This window comes from Cinclus cinclus, chromosome 7 (genome assembly GCF_963662255.1).
Source record: "Cinclus cinclus chromosome 7, bCinCin1.1, whole genome shotgun sequence".
NCBI classification, from domain to species: domain Eukaryota; kingdom Metazoa; phylum Chordata; class Aves; order Passeriformes; family Cinclidae; genus Cinclus; species Cinclus cinclus.
In genome coordinates, this window is record NC_085052.1 from 34,264,487 (window position 1) to 34,282,235 (window position 17,749).

Genomic DNA, 17,749 nt, shown 5'->3' on the forward strand with positions numbered 1-17,749 from the left:
GAAGTGCCCGGGTGAGTGTTTTTAAAGAGCAGCAGGATCCCCGGAGGCACTAACAAACGGGTTCCGCGCCGTGCCCGGAGCAGGCCGAAGGTGCGAAGCAGCCCCCGCAGCGGCTCCGGCGGGGTTGGCCAGGCCCTTCCCGCGGGGAGGCAGCGGAGGGGCGGCCCGGGCCGGGCCGGGCGCTGACGCGATCCGCAGGCGCCGAGGCGTGCCCGGCCGCGGCTCGGCGGGGCCGCCCCCAGCTCCGCCCCTGCGGCGCGGAGGCACCGCGGGGGCCGCGCTCGCCGCCTGAGGGAGCCGGCCCGGCCCGGCCCGGCCCTGCCCCATGGCTTCCCCGGCGGCGGCGGGGCCCGGCGCCGCGCTGCCCCCGGCCGCGGCGCGCCGAGACTTCTACTGGCTGCGCTCCTTCATCGCCGGAGGTGGGTGCCTCGGTCGGGCGGACTTCGGTGTCTCTGTGCCCGGTGAAACTGCCGCCGGGTCTCGTCACCTGGGCGAGCAGGGAGCTCGCTTTTCCGTTTTCCCCTAATGGGCTAACGCGGCTGGCGCGGTGCACGCCTGTGATTCGCACGTGTGTCAGAGCCAGTGAGGAGCCTGGTCCCAGGTTCCTATCCCTGTCCCCAGGCTGTTGAGGCTGCTACTGAGAAGATGAAGGGGCGAGATATAACGCCACATCAGTAACCTCTCGGAGAAAAAGCCCATTTATTCTTCCTGTAAAGTGTTGTCTCAGCTCTCTGATTTGTTGCGGGTAGGAAAAGGTGGTGTTTATTTCAAGTTTTTAAATCATACCGCACTCGCTGTTGGATCTCGCTCTCTGAAGTAGCACAGGGTACACGGCAGATGCCCACCTCCTTGGGAAGATCAGCAAAGGCTGTTTCTCGCAAAAGGGTAAGAGGAAACAGGATGGAGAACTCTTGAGCAAGTTCAGGGAAGTTTCTTCTGCAATGACCTTAGCAGCTGAGACACACAGTGGCCTGGGTTTTTGTAAACGGGAAAAGTAGCTTTAATGTTTCGCTGAGGCTTCAAGGGCTTTGTAACATCTAATAGAAACTGCTTACTTGTCATCGGGGCTTTTTCTAGCTCCTGAGTTAACTACATTAGAAAAATCCCTTGCTTACGTGCTAACCTAAAGAGCTTTTTTTCATCCTGTCATTTTTCTGTTTCTCCCTTGGAAAGGTGTTGCAGGATGTTGTGCCAAAACAACTACTGCACCACTGGATCGAGTAAAGATTTTGCTGCAAGCTCATAACCACCATTACAAACATCTAGGTAAGACGGCTGCAACGTGTCTAATTTTTGCTTTTAAATGTGTGCGGTTTAGGTATATTGGTTTGCTCAGTGATGAGGCTGATAAAAGTTGCTCATCAGACAGGAGGTTGTAGCTGTCTGATCAGGCTGTGTGCCATGTTTTGTTACTGTTTGAGAAGGAAAACAAAGCTCTGTATAAGTTGTGGTTTCAGCCGATGTGTTAGAGATTGAGATGTCAGAATAATCCTCAATAAGGCATGTAAGAGCTGGGCTTGATCCTCTGCTTGCAGAAGCCAGCAGGAGATCGGTAGTCATAACTTCAAAGCTTGGATAATTTCAGTGAAAACTGTGCTGCAGTGGCTGTCAGTTCCCAGGGGGAATGCCATGGGGATGCCTGCTTTTCTGCCAGAGGCATGGCTGGTGGAATTGGAGAGAGCAGAGGGTTTGTGCCTGGTGTGAGGCGCAGGTGGTCTGTGTTCGGCATCTGTGTTGCCTCATGGTGAGAGAGCCAACTCGCGTGCCCAGAGCTGTTCTCTGTGGGCTGTAACACTGCCCTCTTGTGCACAGTATTTGAGCCACTTGTCCGATGTTACTGAAACACGTCATAACTTTTGCTCCAAAAATTAAATTGTTGCAATTGTCAGGGGAAAAATATTTTGAGTTGGCTAATTTTGCACGTAACGAAACTTGTTATTGACTTAGACACTAAGGAAAATGTTTTTTTTAAAAGTTGGAAAAATAAATAATCACTAAATCAGAAAATTCAGTAGCTATATATGTTCACTGTGGCAAAAAGGGAAACACAAGCAGTGTGTTTTAGTAACAAAGACACAAGTAAGTATACACTCAAGTCTAAGAATTGCAGGTTAAAATAATTGGTTTGACTGATATTTTAAATCTTCGTTTTCAATTTGCTTTGTACTGTGCCATAGCTGGGAAGTAGAATCTTATGTTCTTCCCTATTTTGGGAGTCAGATATGATGCTGATTATTTCAACTGTCTTGACTTGAATGAGTGTCCATGTTACATGCAGGCAGAAAAGGAGAATTATATGGCTGAGGTACCTGTAAGTGCAGAGACACCATGGGTCAGTTCATCAAAGTCCTCACTGTATGTTTTTATACCCTTGCATTGTGGAGCTTGTGCCATGTGGGTCTCCTGTGTGTTCTATGAAATAAACAGGAACTCATCATTGCAGGGCAGAGAGAAATTCTTGTCTTGGCATAAGAAAATTCAGAGGCATGTAATAAGCATGACATCTTAAAAGTAATTTTACTATTAAATATGTAATAATATAGTACTATACAATGATACAGTAACAGGGTACACTAATCTATTCGTATTCTTAGAATCCCAGAAACAAATAAATACTTGTTTTGTTTAAATTTCAAACGAAAGGCTGTCAGCCACTGTTTTCTTCCTACCTGAAAGCAAGATGTCTCTTCCATTTTCTGCTTTTATGTAGTAGTTGCATATGAATTAAAACTGTTTGGCTATCACAGTTAATTCTTGTATAGAATCAACCTAAAAAGTGAATTTGACAACAACTGTGCATAGCTAATCTTTATAGTAAAACTGTAGGTTTTGCCCAAACTTTGGGTGATCTTGCATTATTTCCCACTGATTAAAAGGAAGTAGGATTGCTTCTTGTTGCAGCAACTCTGATAGAGTGTGAGTTGTTTAAGTTGTAAGTAATGAGTCTTCAACGTGTTTACTTGATTTCCTCAGTGATGGCATTTAACCTATAATTTAGCATGTAGCAATATCAGATTGTTCTGGTGTGGTTTTAGATTTTAAAGTTTTATTTATTTATTTAGAATGACTGAATTGTAAGTCAGCCAGTTTCCTCCTTTGTGTTGCTGGCATTAGGCTGCTGTGGGTGAGTAATGGCACCTGCAGTTGCACAGGGTCCAGAGGTTCACTGAGTCTGGGAAATGAGAAAACTGATAGAATTTAACCTTAAGGCTCTCTCTTCCAGCAGTGTTTGGGCAGTGAAAGTGAATTTGCCTCAGCTACATGAGCAACCTGATGCAGCCTTAGCTTTATATGCTTACTTTTTTAACAGTAGCATTTCCTTGATTTTTTTTTTCCTTCCCCACAGTGTTAAATACCCTTTCTTGTATTGCTGCAGGAGTATTTTCTACGTTGTGTGCTGTCCCTAAAAAGGAAGGTTACCTTGGGCTGTATAAAGGAAATGGGGCGATGATGATTAGAATCTTTCCATATGGTGCTATTCAGTTTATGGCATTTGACCAATATAAAAAGGTAGCTGAATTTTTCTTTCTTTTTTTTTTTTATTTGCCTGCAGTGACTACAGACTGGTTGAGTGTGTGAAGCTAACACTGAAATTTCTATGTCTTATTAATTAGCTGCACATCTTTTCTGGGGTTGCTTAATTTTATCAGACTTTAGTAGTTTACTCAAAAATACCGGGGCAACAGGGAATCTTTTCAATGTTACTCAAGATAAAAGAAAATTCACAGTTTTTCAATGTTTGTATTGTTGCGAATAATAGTCCTTATTTTCATGAAAACAAAAGGTAGTTTATAAAGTCTACTGCTATTTGTATTGCTATGAGATAGTCCCTTGTGAATAATGTAGGCAAAAATATAGAATGAAGCAACTTTATTGTATTTATGTTGGGATTCTTAGTACATCATGGATAAAGTTACTTAAATTTGAAAGTCTGTTTGGATATCACTGTTATATTTGACCTGACAAATTATGATGTCAGGCAGTAGATAAAAATGACCTTGAAGATAAAAATGCTCATTTCAGGTTTCTGCAGGATTTTTGCATTCTTTTCTGTTTTCCTACATTTACCTTTTCATAATAAGTCTTTGCAACATCTCATGTGAGTCAGTTGTTAGCATGAACGTGTTTTTAAACATTGCTGTTTGTGGTGAAAAATGCCATTTTGCTATTAGAGAGGAGAAATTTCATATCTGAAAAGATAGATTCAGTAACCAGCCGAGTAAAGGGTACAATATTTACCGAGGACAATGGGATTGAAATTGAGATTCCCTTCCCTAAGAGTAAATTTCAGGAGACTGATACAAAAACGTTACTGTAATGGGTTTTGTAGGTTCATTTTTTTGTGCTGTAATCATGAACGCTGTTGATCTCTGCATGTTTTATGTTGTGTGGAACAAAAGACTGCATGCCATGCTTTGTAATTGAAATGATTTATCAATCTGCAGTTTCAAGAACCCCGTTAGCATCATAGCACTTTCTTTTACCTATTAATTGACCAGAAACCTGCACAATATTTTGCATGGATATATAAAGGAAAAACAACAAAACTCTTAAAGGAGGAAGATAAAAAATGATCTTAATAGCAGAAAGTGAAAGTCTCAGTTATTTGATAAAAGCCTGGAAACCAATTTCTAACTTCCAGGCCATAATTAACTTAGCAAGTTCTTGCTCTGAAATGTTGTCGTTTTTCTCTTCCTTTTTCTTTCTTTTTTTTTTTCCTTTTAATCCAGTTAAAGTTTTTATGGGAGTGTTTCACATGATGTGCATGTAAGAAGAATTGACTCTTACTCTTAGAAGTTGAAAACAACTTCTTTCAGTGTCCTTTGCTCTCTACATACTCAGTTTGCCTTGTTTAACACACATTATTGATAACTAAATAAACAATCTAGTTTCTGAGGTGAACAGTACAAATACTTTCAACTCATTGTTTTGCTTTGTTAGTAGAAATTTAGTACTTCAATATTTTTAATAAGAAATTGCAAACAGCAGCAATGTTAAAAAAAACTCTTTAAGAGTAATGAAATGTTCTGGATTGAATTTGTAGCATTGTAAATTTCTTGGGAACTGCTGCGGAGTTTGCACTAATGTGCTAATAAACTTTGTGTCGTGTTTCCCTGTCTTTTCTGATATCTGACTACTGTAAATGATCCATATTGTGCAGGTAATAAAGAAACAGCTTGGGATTTCTGGGCATGTGCATCGATTAATGGCTGGATCCATGGCAGGTATAGTTTTGTACTTGGATTTCAGACATGCCTTTTGCTGAGAAGTTAATATTCATTCAGGGGCTGATTTGATGTGTTGGGTCAAACTGCAAATTTGTATTAAGCAAATATACTAGTAAATGGTTAATTTAATGTGGTTGCCTAATTGAAATCTGTTTGTCTGAGAGTATTCTTAAAAAAAAAATATCTGTGCAAGTGGTGAATGCTGCGCTGTGTTGCAAAGCACAGTTTTTAAATAGTCTTTTATGACATTTTAAGAGTGTAAAAACCAATGTCATCAATATCAAGTATAAAGCTGCAGGTTCTGTTAGAATGAGCTCATCAGCCCCTCTGCCACTGCTGCTAGGTTGATTTAAGGCCAAAGAAATAGAGAGAACTGCAGCTTCTTAAATGGGTGGTTTCTTTGGGTTTGCCAGAAATGTCTGTACTTTGCCATGTCCAGTGCAGGATTGTCATGATGCTCTTTAGATCAAATTTGTGAATGTTAAAATCTCTTATTAGTGCAATAGCAGCATAAAAACACAGTAAACTGCCAGTGTTATAGTATGATTATATATTTGTTTTCCTCTTACTAGTCATTTGGTCAAAAGTAGCTAAGAAAAAAAGGGGGGAAGGTAAGTAATGGTGGACTGAGGTTTAATTGAAGTGATTCACATGTTTTTAATTTATAAAATAGGCTTAGTACTGTCTAGTGACAGTCCTTAAATAGTTATGGGTTTTTAGATTTAGTTTCTATTGGAAAAAAAAATTGGATTTTTAAAATACTACCTTCAGTTAAACTAGGAAGATCTTAAAATGTTCTGGTGTTGTGTGGTGTCAGAGGAAAGAGAAGGAAATTAAAGAATGAGAAGAGTCCTAAAAACTGACAAAACCTGTTTGCCAAGATATGTTCCAGATCTTGGCTGGCTTTCTGTCTGAAAGGTCAAAAAACCCTCTAGATCCATGGAATTTTTTTAAAAAATTCCTTTCTTCCTTTCCCCTGGCTTTAACTATTCTAAGGAACATTTTGCAATTCACTTTTCCCCCAAAAAGGTTATTATTAGCTTTTCCAGGAGCTGTGTCAGAAGTGCTGTGACAACACTGAATAATCAGCTTAGCCAGTCAGTGTTGGATGGGGTGGATTTCTTCCTGTAAATAAATGAATAGCATCTGGCATTGTTGTAAGCACCTTACTGGTTAAATCTGGTTTGTGTTGTTAGAATAACAGAAATAAATTAATATACAGAGCTATCTGGCAGCCACCATCTGCTTTGTGTGGTGTGTTTAAGTACAATATACTCAATAGTTTCATTTTTAGAACCCCAAAAGTGAGGAACTGAGCTTGACTTGGGAGTGAAATGAACCTGGCAGTCAAGTGTGTGTATAAGTGTGTGTGTGTATATATGTATATGTGTGTGTGTGTGTGTATATATATATATATATATATATATGTAATGTGTATATATATAGTGTGACATGTGTCTCACTAGTTGTTTACTAGGTGGCATTACCTGCTTGGGATAATCTTTAGATAATAGAGGCAGAGGATTTATCTTAAGTATATCAAGGAGATATAGGGGAGGAAGGAGGCACTAAGAAGAGCAGAGAGTTTGAAGTCTGATACAGAAGTTTTCTAGGTTTGCAAACAAAAAAAAGACTTGAAAGCACCTGGTAATATTTCTTGCTTTCCTTCCTGTGCTGGCTCCAATAAAGTATATTTTTCTGTTTCGTCCACACTTAAATACTAAAGGAGATGATGTGCTGCACAGACTCTAGTGTTGGTACAGAGGGGTCTTCACAGTTGCATGGGATGCAGTATTAAGAAGTTGATAATAGATAATAATAGATAACCTGTATTTCCTTTGTCTTTGTCTCCTCTACACCATCTAGCCAGCCAGCTGCCTGCTTTCACTTCTCTATACCCACTGTACTTACATCTTGTTTATATCAGTGTTCCCAACATAACTAGTGGTCAACAGACCTGAATCAGCTTCAGCGTGGTGGGAGACATGTAAGTGTCTCCTGTAAAGTGATAAACAGGATCAAAAGCATATCCACAGGGGAAAACAGGGCAGTGAGGATGGGGGTAGTAGAGGGAGAGAAAAGAAAAGCCTATTGTAATGCATGTGTTTAAGGAGACCAAGTTAAAGTTACTGGGGAAACTCTTAACTCTGAATTTCCTGAGTCTTGTGTGATTCAAATTTCAGCTGTAACACTTCATTAACAGATAAACAGTGTATAGTTTCTTTTAAGGAAAAACAGAGCTGGAGAGAAATCATAGAGGTTGGAGGGGTTTAGGAAAGAAATCGTCAAATAACAACAAAAATGAACAAACAACATTAAATAAGACATCACAGGATGATTTTACAAATTAATTTTTTCAGGTTTTCTAGTAGAAAAATCCAAATTAAACCAAAAAAAGTGTATTTCTGCTTCTGCACTTGATTAGCTTCAAAATAACAAAGCCAAAAAATACTAGATGTTATCTAGAATAAACGCAAGTCCAATTAAACCAATACAGGAAGTATGTTTTTTATTTTAGCTTTTTTTGCTTTTAGTAAAAGTGATTGAAAATAGTACTAACCTAGTACTAGCTAGGAGGATATTGGCTGTCTCAGTTTGAAATAGTATGTAATTAATAGCTAGCTACTTCAGTCAGCATTTAAAAAAAATCTGGTCTAGCTCTTCAGATGTGCTCTGGAGGGAGCCAGTTACATGCTGGACATAAAGAAGTATCAGGACTGATAAATTAGGCATTCTTTAACCTGACAAATATTTGTCATCAGCAATTTCTCTGTATGTAGTTTCTGAAGCTTTGTTCTGTTCAGAAGATGCTAATTGGATAAATTAATCTTTATATTAGCTAAGGAGCAAATCTTCTGCAGTTCAAGGCTATGTCTTGTGCTTATCACTTTTGCAGCTTTATTCCTCGGAATCTCCTGGCAGTGCTTAATTTGATCTCTGGAGCTACTGATAAAAGTACAAAGAACATGATAGAGATCATAAAAACTTGCATACCAGCTGTGTTTGCAATGTAAATGTATGTTACTTGTGGTTTTTTTCTTGTTCCAGATAGTTATTTATTTTATTAAGAAAATTGCTAAGAACAGAAGGATAGTAAGCAAACTGGGAGATGAATCCCTGTAGAGCTAATCTCATTGTTAACTCCCACAGCCTTGTCCTAAATCAGAGACAGTCTAATGTGCTTCATTGTCACTAGTCTTTAGTCTGTGTAACCCAGTGTCTTGTCCCCAAGAGTGGTCAGAAGGTGCTTGAGGACAATATGGGAAGTGAAGAATGGTCTTTCCCTGGCTTCTGGGTCAGCATAGGCAGTGAAAAAGTCTGCTGGTCTTGAGGAAGTGGCTCTTTGAAGGGAGGAGCTACGTGGTCCTTTTATGATTATTTCAGATCAGATAGTGGGCATTGCTGTATCTATCTCTGAACTGTTGGTACACTGTTGAATCTGTCCTGTTTAACCTCCTACACCAGGAGAGATTTTTGGCTTAGCTGTCATTAATGGGGTTAGACTTGGCTTTTTCAATCCTGGGACTGAGCCTTAAGTTGCTGTGGTCTGCCTTCTCATAACACAGTGTGTTATGAGTATAGTATGAGGTGAGAGGAATAATTTTGTAGACTTCACCACAATGACTGTATCCCACAGCTGGCTGCCATTCCTCTAGGAAGGGATAGTGTCTCTCTTGAGCTCCCAAAGAAATCATGATCCCTTGTGCGTACATTTTCCTTGTATGAACAGTAAAGCAGTAACATGGGATAAAGTAATGGGATTACTTTCCTGTGCACTCTTAAGCTCTTTAGAAGTGCTTTTGCTCCCCTCTTAATTTTTTTATGTGCTAGAATTAATCTATTTTATGGTATTTCTGGACATCTCAGGGAATTCACTAGGAAAAAGCTCTAGACTGAGGGATTTCATTTCATGTAAGTCAGTGGAAACAGTCTTGAAGTCGCTTTAGTGTTTTGCAGCTTCCAACTTTTGAATTCTCTGGGTGAGACAACTTCAGAAATAAACTGCAGATGTCTGCTTTTTGTTTAGAGGACTTGTCCAAAATCTCTGAAAAAGGTGTTTTTGTCTTCTAAAATGAATTACTGGTGGGATAATCCAGAATCCCACAACTTTGGCTCTCAATTCAAGTTGACCAGTGTTAGATTTTTGGATAGCTCACTTAGTGTTTTTTTTTTTTTTTCTCTCACCATCTAATCCTGATACCTTTCACATAAATCAGTTTATCAGAGTCATGTTTTTTTGTCTTTTTTTTAACTGCAGGCGTAAAAGTTACGAAGCGCTTGTTTGCAGGAGTTGTGTTTGCATTTTGTTGTTGGTTTGTGTTTGCTTTTTTTCTTCCCTCTGTTGTGGATTTCTCTTGGCCTTGTGGAAGGAGGAGAGATGTAACAGCTACAAAAAGAGATGTCATTAAGAGACTATTAAAACATAAGAGGGAGTGACAGTTTCCTGGCAGCATAAAAAGTGTGCTTATCTTCTATAGGACCAATTTTTAAAAGTTACATTTGGCTAAATCAGAGCAGTTGTTAGAAAACAGTGCCAATGACAAAGATTTTTACTTTCTTTTTTGCTTTTCCCCAGCTTTTTTTTTTTTGTTGTGACTGTGGTGTACCAACAGAAAATGACCACTGTTGTTAGACAGCAGTTTTAACTATTCCCTCCAAAGAATTTGTCAGCCACTGAGTGCTTTGCCTCAATACCTGGCAGTTGGAAAGAATTTGTTACTCAGGCAACTGTTAGAATTGTTGTTTTCTATGCCGAGTTGTTTTTCCAAAATTTCAGGTTGGTCAGCATTTAAGCTGTTTTGAAGCAGCTACTAACTGGATGAGTTCTAAGATTTGTTTTTTTTTTTTCCTAATATTTTGCATCTTAAGTCCAGAAAGCTTTTCTGCTCAGTTTTAAAGTAGAAGTGTTGAGGTAACATGAACTATTAAAATGTGGTAATGCAACACAGTTAAGTACTTCTCATCAGTATGAGCCTGGCTCTATTTTAGATGTAATTAGAATAAATTTCGTGTCATTAGAATATGTTTAGTATTTTCAGATAGAGTAGATACATGTATCTATACCCAGTAATCACACCAAATTCTGCAGAATCTTTTTGGAATAAAACATGTAAATTTGCTGGTTTGAATGTTTTTAATATGGTAGGATTAGGTTTCATGGTTGCAATCCAGTAATGCTGATGTACTTGACTAGCCTGATTCTTAGGAGCTGTGAATTTCCATAAGATTGCTCAGGTGAATGTAGTCAGGCCCATGAATCTTGGAAAATCTAGGCCTAGGTGTGCTGCTTCAGTGAACACCAAGTACAAACATAAATCCTTGGTGTGTTGCTGGAGTTAGTGTTCCCGTTTACTGATTGTAAGTGACTTTAAGTGTTTCTTTAACAAAATAGTTTGTATATGCTATTGTATTCATTGCCAGAAAAGGAAGTTCTACTTTCCAAAATAACCCTGGAGTCAGAGAAGGTGTAGGTGAGTTTTGTTTGCTTGTCTTGTTTTTGTTTTTAATAAAGGTATTACAGCAGTGATTTGTACTTACCCTCTTGATATGGTTAGAGTTCGCCTGGCGTTCCAAGTAAAAGGGGAACACAAGTACATGGGAATTATCCATGCATTCAAGATGATTTACACAAAGGTATTTTTTCTTTTAATCTTCAGCTCTGTCCAAGCAAAGTATGCTCTTTGAAATAATGTTACACTGCATTGAATATAATAAATAGCTTAGTGCAAAATAACGTGACTTCATTGTGTCCACTTGGAATTTTTTTAACGTATAAAAGTTATTTGGATACTGCTTTTGACTTAGGCTGGTGAGCTGTAGCTGAGGCTCATGTAAGTGGGAGGTCAGAAACAGCAGAGAAGCTGCTTTTCAAGAACAGTAGTAATGTTACCAAAAAGATTTGGGGAGGAGGGCTGTGTATAATGCATAGGTATTTCCAGTTATGATGTTGGATGTAGATTTTTCTCCTTCATTTTCGCTTATCTCCTATGGAGCCAGGCAGTTGTCCCTCTAATTTTTTCAGGCACGGGAAGCAGAATGTGACATGAGCCCCTTAGTGGTAGGTGGTGCTAGTCACATTGCTGTCATGGGAATCCCTATGAACAGTCAGGGAACTCAAGGCACTTGCATTTCTTGCCACAAATGCTGCTGTTTTTCTTTCTAAGGAAGGTGGTTTTAGTGGATTCTACAGAGGGCTGATGCCAACTGTGGTGGGAATGGCACCATATGCAGGTAAGTTAAAGCCAGAACGTGGCAGTCCTTCAGCAGTCCTGTCCACTACTAAATTTGTTTAAATATGTTTGCACAGCTAGTTAATTAGCTTCTGTCCAAATCGTCTTCAGTGATGCTCCTTAAAAAGCGTCCTCAGTAGTCAAAGCCTAATTTTTGTGCAATTTGGAGCTGGGAGTGAGAAAGGCAAACTAGTGGTTGTGTTGTACTTCCCAGTTTTCCCCCAAGGAAACATGGAGGCTGTTTTCTCTCCAACAGGCAGATCCTTGAGAGCAGGCGCTCGGTAAATGGAGCCTCAGAGCCTTCGTTTGGCTCCATCTCCTGGTGGCTTTTCCGTAAATACTTCTGCGTGTAAAGCAGTGGTGATGTGGCACAGAGAAGCAGAACAGCCCAGCTAAACTGCACTCCTTTTTAAAAGCTGAGAAATGTTCTTCAGTTAGAAAGATCTTAGGAGCGAGGAAAGATTCTTGACAGCATTCCAGTAACTTAAAACTCACAGTCTAGCTTATTTAAAGTATTCTTATAGCACTACGTATAAACAGAAATTCATTTGGACAGAAGTTACTGTAGAAGTTCAAAATACTGTTTATCTGTTCTTCTGCTTAAAAAGAACTTCCACAAGAACTGGAAGATAGCTTGATTTTGTAAATACAGCTTTCTATTTATGATGATACATCAAGAAATTGTTTTTTTTTTTTTTAATGAAAGTACATAAAATTAAATTTCCTTTTAGGTTTTTCATTTTTTACCTTTGGTACCTTAAAGAGCATTGGACTTGCTCAAGCACCTAACTTGCTTGGACGGCCTTCATTAGATAACCCCGATGTGTTAGTTTTGAAAACACATGTAAATCTGCTGTGTGGTGGCATAGCTGGAGCAATAGCTCAGACGATATCGTAAGTTTGGGTATGGGGCTGGTTTCATCTCTATAGCTGTTCATGCTTAAGAATTTTACCTAAGTCTCATTATTAGTAACGTTTTTAAATTAAACAAATGTGGAAATTCAGATATTTCCTGTTGTTTCACTTACTAAATGGCTATTTAATCCTCAGGGTCTTTATCCAGTAAGTCAATTAAACAAATTCAGGCAAATCTCCTAAAAATCTACTGGAATATTTTTTAGTAACAATCTTGTTTCTCAGCTTGCTTGGAAAAATAAAAACTTTTGACCCTGAACATAGTTTTCAGAATTTTATTTTCCAATTTACTTAACCTGTGAAGTGATAGGATTTAAAAAAAAAAAAAACAAAAAACAAACAAGCCTTAGATATTGTATTTGGCATCTTTATTACCTTGCTTGTTTCTTTCTTTCTCAACCTGTCCTTCTTCTATTTAATTTTGTCCATAAAGTAAGTTCATTTAATGGACTTGTATGGCATGGATTTTTCACTAAATCACTGCATCGCAAGTATCACTGCCTATTAATCCTTAAACTGTTAATTTTATTTTCAATGCAGGTGTCTTCTCCCTCCAGCGTTTTACAGACTGTTTTTACTCTCATCTGATCTCCATGTGTCTTCCTTACTAGTGCCAAATGGAATGTATTGAGAGCTCTGGTTTGCTGGTTTTGGTTGTGTAAGGGGAGTCTCCCTTTTTGGAGAGCTTCCAGCTGTGTTGAGAATCTAAGATGGATTCCTGACTCACTGAAAAGGGTGCTTGGAGGTTGCACGTGGACTACTTTGTGTTGTTTGTTTAAACAATACTCAAACATCTGCTTGAGCTGCTGTTTAAATATCTGCTCTGCAGGTATCCCCTGGATGTAACTCGTAGGCGAATGCAGTTGGGAGCAGTTCTCCCAGACTCTGAAAAGTGCCTGTAAGTATCTCCTTTGCATCTGTATTGAGTTCTTGGATGTCTAAGTTCAGCTCTTAATTTTAAACTCGGAAATTAAGAAGACAACTACCCCCACCCCTGAACTAATACATTGTTGATTTCTTCATGCTTTTAATAGGCGTTTGCCCACAGACAAAAGCTGACATTATCAATCTGGGATTAAAAAAATACCTGAAAAAACAATGGCACCCCTGTTAGTAATCCTGTAGTTGTATTAGTAAAGTAGGGTGGGTTTTTTTGTATTTTAATGCAACTTGTGCTATCTTTCATTATCAGCAAGATCTCTAGAGAGAGAAGGAATGCTTCTACTGAAATGAGTTTCAGACCTTATTTTAATGGTGCAGAATCTGTTCCATAAGATGATTTTGCATAATGCAGTTTTATTCAATTTTTTTGGACTTACAGTGATCTCTTGCTGTAGCCCACACATTGTTGATGTTCTTCCAGTAGAAGTGGAAGCACCATAATAACTTAAAAATCATAGTAGTATTAAATCATCTCTTGAGAAACTTTCTGCGTTTCAAACTCATTCAAATTCAATTCTGGGACAGTTTTCTCTTGGTTAGTTTCAATCTTGTGGAATTGCATGTGTCTGAATCCAGTGCAATTCACTGTGAGCCTCCTGCATGCAAAGTTGGATCCTACAAAGAGCAACCTTTGTGACATTTCACAAGCAACCTGAATGGTGCTTAGCTGTGAAGGTTCTGTTGCTTTTTTTTTTTTTTGCTTGGCTATTTTCCACTCCTGATAATTTTAAAATAAAAATGTGTTCATTGTTCCCAGGGTTTTATTTTTGCATTGGTGAGGACTACTTTTACAGACACCAGGCTTCCCAATTTGACAATTTTATTGTGACTGTATAGAGAGCTGTGCCTTGAAGGACAGACACAGGTATATCTTTGGAGGATGAGAGGATAAAGCAAGCAGGAAGTCTCGAAGCTTTGGAACATATGGAAGATGCTCTCCAAGGGCACTTGTCTTCAATAGCATGGAAATACCAACCATTTCACATCTGTTTGCTTAGTTTCAATACAAGCATGAGAAACAAGTCCTCTTTGTGTATACAGTGCAATTTCAGCTTTTAATAAGGTGAAATATTATATACTCAGATTATTATTTGTAAAAGGAATTGATTAGTCTCAGCTCCTTCCTGCCAGTTAGGCAAGAGTATGTGTGGAGCCATTCTGGTCTAAAAGACCTTAATATGTCTTGTAAGGCAGGTGTTTTCAAACTGACACTTGTTTAGCTGGGACTGCACTATCCTCTTTCCAAGTCCCAGCCCTTGGGCCCACATGTCTTGTGGAAGCTCAGGTTGTATTTTTTAGTCATATGTGGCCTTGCTGTGTGGAAAGCCATGGGTTTTTCTCCATGGGTCTCTTAAAACTTGAGTAAAAAGTGTCTTGTATTTAAAGAAAATGATTTTGATAGTTGAATGTGTATCCCCTAATTATTCAAGTTCTTATTTTCCCAGTACAATGGTGAAGACACTGAAATATGTGTATCAGCAACATGGAGTACGAAGAGGACTGTACCGTGGTTTATCCTTGAATTACATTCGTTGTATTCCTTCCCAGGCCGTGGCTTTTACCACGTATGAACTTATGAAACAATTCTTGCACCTCAACTGATTTATTTCTTTTAGAAGACTTTTTTTTCTGTAAAACTACACTATCAATCCTGAAATTATATTGATGAATAAATTACTTGAAGTTTTAAAAAAAGCTTTCTGTTACTGTGGACCTGCTGTTGGATGACATCTTTATTTGCCAGAATGTGGTCGATTTCCTGGAGTGAAAACCGGGTGACACATGGAAATAAACGGTAGCTAGCTCTAAACACATTTTTTGCGCCTGATCTTCTTGAGTTCATTAGTTGAGTTTTAGCAAATACACAGTTTTAGAGATGACAACCATGTTTCATATGGGTTCCAAGCTGTTAGTTAGTTAGCTTTATCACCATTCCAGGAGTTACATGCTGCTGATTGTTCTGCTTTCTAAGCAAGTAATTATGCATCTGTTATTGTTTGAAAATTAAATGGAATAAACTGATTTGAACATAATGCAATGATTTTGGCATTCAGATCCTTGCCAGGCCTGCAGAAGCTGAGTTTGCAGACCACACTTTAAGCAGCCTTTCATTCTTGTTCCGTACAAGTTCTCTGTATGCAAGAACAATGCATATGTCTTCAGACTGCTACACAGGAACGTCTCTTCAGCCATTTCAGTTAGAAAAACAGCCAGATGTATTTATTAGCATTAGGAATCTTGCAATTCAGAAACCAATTTCCTGGCATATGTTCTAAGAGATACTGTACTGCACAAATAAAAGCAGGGGCAAATTTTACAGGGATGAGTGTTAGAAATGATCTCCTTGTGGCAGGTAGTAGGAGCCTAATCTTAGAAAGCTTTTCTGTGGAGCTCGATGTCCTTGATTTGGTTTATTCAAGGCTGTGTGTATTACCTACTTCCCAGTAGTAGCTGGGGTAAAGAGGTTTTTCCCTACCCTAAACCATGGTGACAAAGAAGAGTGCAGCAGCATGCATTAACTTGTTTAGGCTTATGGACCACATCCAACCTCCTGAGGAAAAGAAAATTAAGACTGTATTGGCATCTGTAGGTGTGTGTATGTACTGTTCCTGAAGTTATGGGATGCAACAGAGTATTGCATGTTTGCCTCCTCCTGTAATTCCTTTTCTGAAAGGAGTTATTTTAGACATGATTTGTATTGGTACTCTTGATTTTAATCACTTCATTCAGGAAACTGTAAAGCATTTACTTCATGTAAGTTATTTATTTATTGTAAATATTTTATCTTCTAAGAATCGGCAGTGGTTAAGTGGTGGATGGTAAGACTGCTTTGCTTAATTTTGACAAATTTAACAAACTGGGTTTTCAGTTATGTCTTTAATACCAATGCCTGGGGCTCAGTTTTAATTTCTTAAAAAATGTGTTTCTTCGAAATTTACAGTGTAGCTATGGACTGAGAATGAAATGTATCTGGATATATTTTATTAAATTTTTTGAACTAATGTCTTTGTCTGATTTGTGTGTGTTACAGTCAGGAAGAATATGTATTTCTGGAATGATCTGTGCTAGTCTTAATAGGTAAATATTCATGTTTTTGTCATTCTTAATTAAGAGAATTTTCATCTGGTCTTTAGTTTCACAGAGAAGAAAGTTAGCCAATATCGTAGTGAAGTTTTACATTTTAAAGCTCTTGCAGTAGAGGTAAATCCACTGTATTAGGAAAACTGAAGTGCCTTTCTTTTCTTTATCTTGTTTTGCTGTGTAAGCAAATAAGCCAGTTCTTTTTCATGTGAATACTGTTGGGGGTTATTAAGTTAAGAGTACATCTTCATTCTACTACCAGGGATATATTTCAGGAGCATCATGATAAGTTAAGCAGTTGTTACACAGAATAAAGCAGAACCCAGTATCTTCATGCTTAAGAGGAAGAGAACATAAAAAGAGTCTCTCCTAAATACTTGAGTCTGGTTATTGAATGTGAAAAGCATACCTACGTGATGAAACTGTGTTGCATTTTCAGAATTAGTTTTTCAAAATAAAATTTAACAGTATATGAAAGTGTTTTCATGTTAATTATTGGATTTACACAGTTATGCTTGGAGAATGCTGATGTATCTGAAAATTGCAAACATTTTCCACAGCGTCTGATGCCAGAACAGTTGTGTCCAACTTTTCTGCCTAGAGATTCCCCCCACTGGCTGCATTTTAAATAACTTCAAAAAGATACTTAAAGCCTATTTTATACTTCATAAACATATTCTGATGATTTTTTTTTTTGATGTACAGGAGATGTATAGGCAATGTGAAAGAGACTACACACAGGTTTGCCAAGTGTATTTATGTGATCTTAACTACTGCACCACATTATGGCTGCATTTCATAATATCAACAAGCAATTATTAAATGATAATGAGGATTCTCTTAGAGAATAATGTTACAATGGGAAGCAACAATGTAGTCTAATGCATATATTTCACGACTATGCCACACAAAACTGAAAGGGCTAACTTAAGAGTGTTCTCACCTTTTAAAATTCCTCAACTTGAACTTTATCCGTTTGCTGGAATGTCTAACCATGGGCCAAAACTGTCCTTTTTGCAGCAGAGTGAAACCTGTGTATCTGAAACTTCAGTCTCGTGTCAGAAAGCCAGCGGCCACACTTACTCATGAGGGGAAGGGTTCGACTGTCTGGCTCAGATTGGCCCATAAGTGAACTGGAAGGCACGTCTAATGTTACCTTGTACCACCGCCCCAGTAGCAGAAGTGGGGTGGGGGGTGCGACAGCGCTTGACAAAGTGGAAATTAGCAGCGGGCACGGCTGACAGCGAGGTGGCGGCCCCTCACGGCCCCTCACGGCCCCTCACGGCCCCTCACGGCCCCTCACGGCCCCTCACGGCCCCTCACGGCCCCTCACGGCCCCTCACGGCCCCTCAC

At 38.8% G+C, this 17,749-nt stretch overlaps 1 protein-coding gene across 2 annotated transcripts; it reads left to right on the plus strand.

The window, feature by feature from the left end:
• The first annotated feature begins 325 nt into the window (after positions 1–325).
• On the plus strand, positions 326–16,317 carry SLC25A16 (solute carrier family 25 member 16). 2 transcript variants are annotated; one of them, XM_062496228.1, is made up of 9 exons: positions 326–419; positions 1,174–1,266; positions 3,377–3,510; positions 5,162–5,225; positions 10,741–10,862; positions 11,393–11,459; positions 12,190–12,352; positions 13,203–13,271; positions 14,761–16,317. In XM_062496228.1, the coding sequence occupies exons 1-9, from the start codon at positions 326–328 to the stop codon at positions 14,915–14,917; spliced, it is 963 nt and encodes a 320-aa protein (XP_062352212.1). In that variant the 3' UTR covers positions 14,918–16,317. The 2 variants fall into 2 exon arrangements, with proteins under 2 accessions (XP_062352212.1, XP_062352213.1); XM_062496229.1 differs by lacking the exons at positions 326–419; positions 3,377–3,510 and having other exon boundaries at positions 1,233–1,266.
• The last annotated feature ends 1,432 nt before the right edge of the window (positions 16,318–17,749 follow it).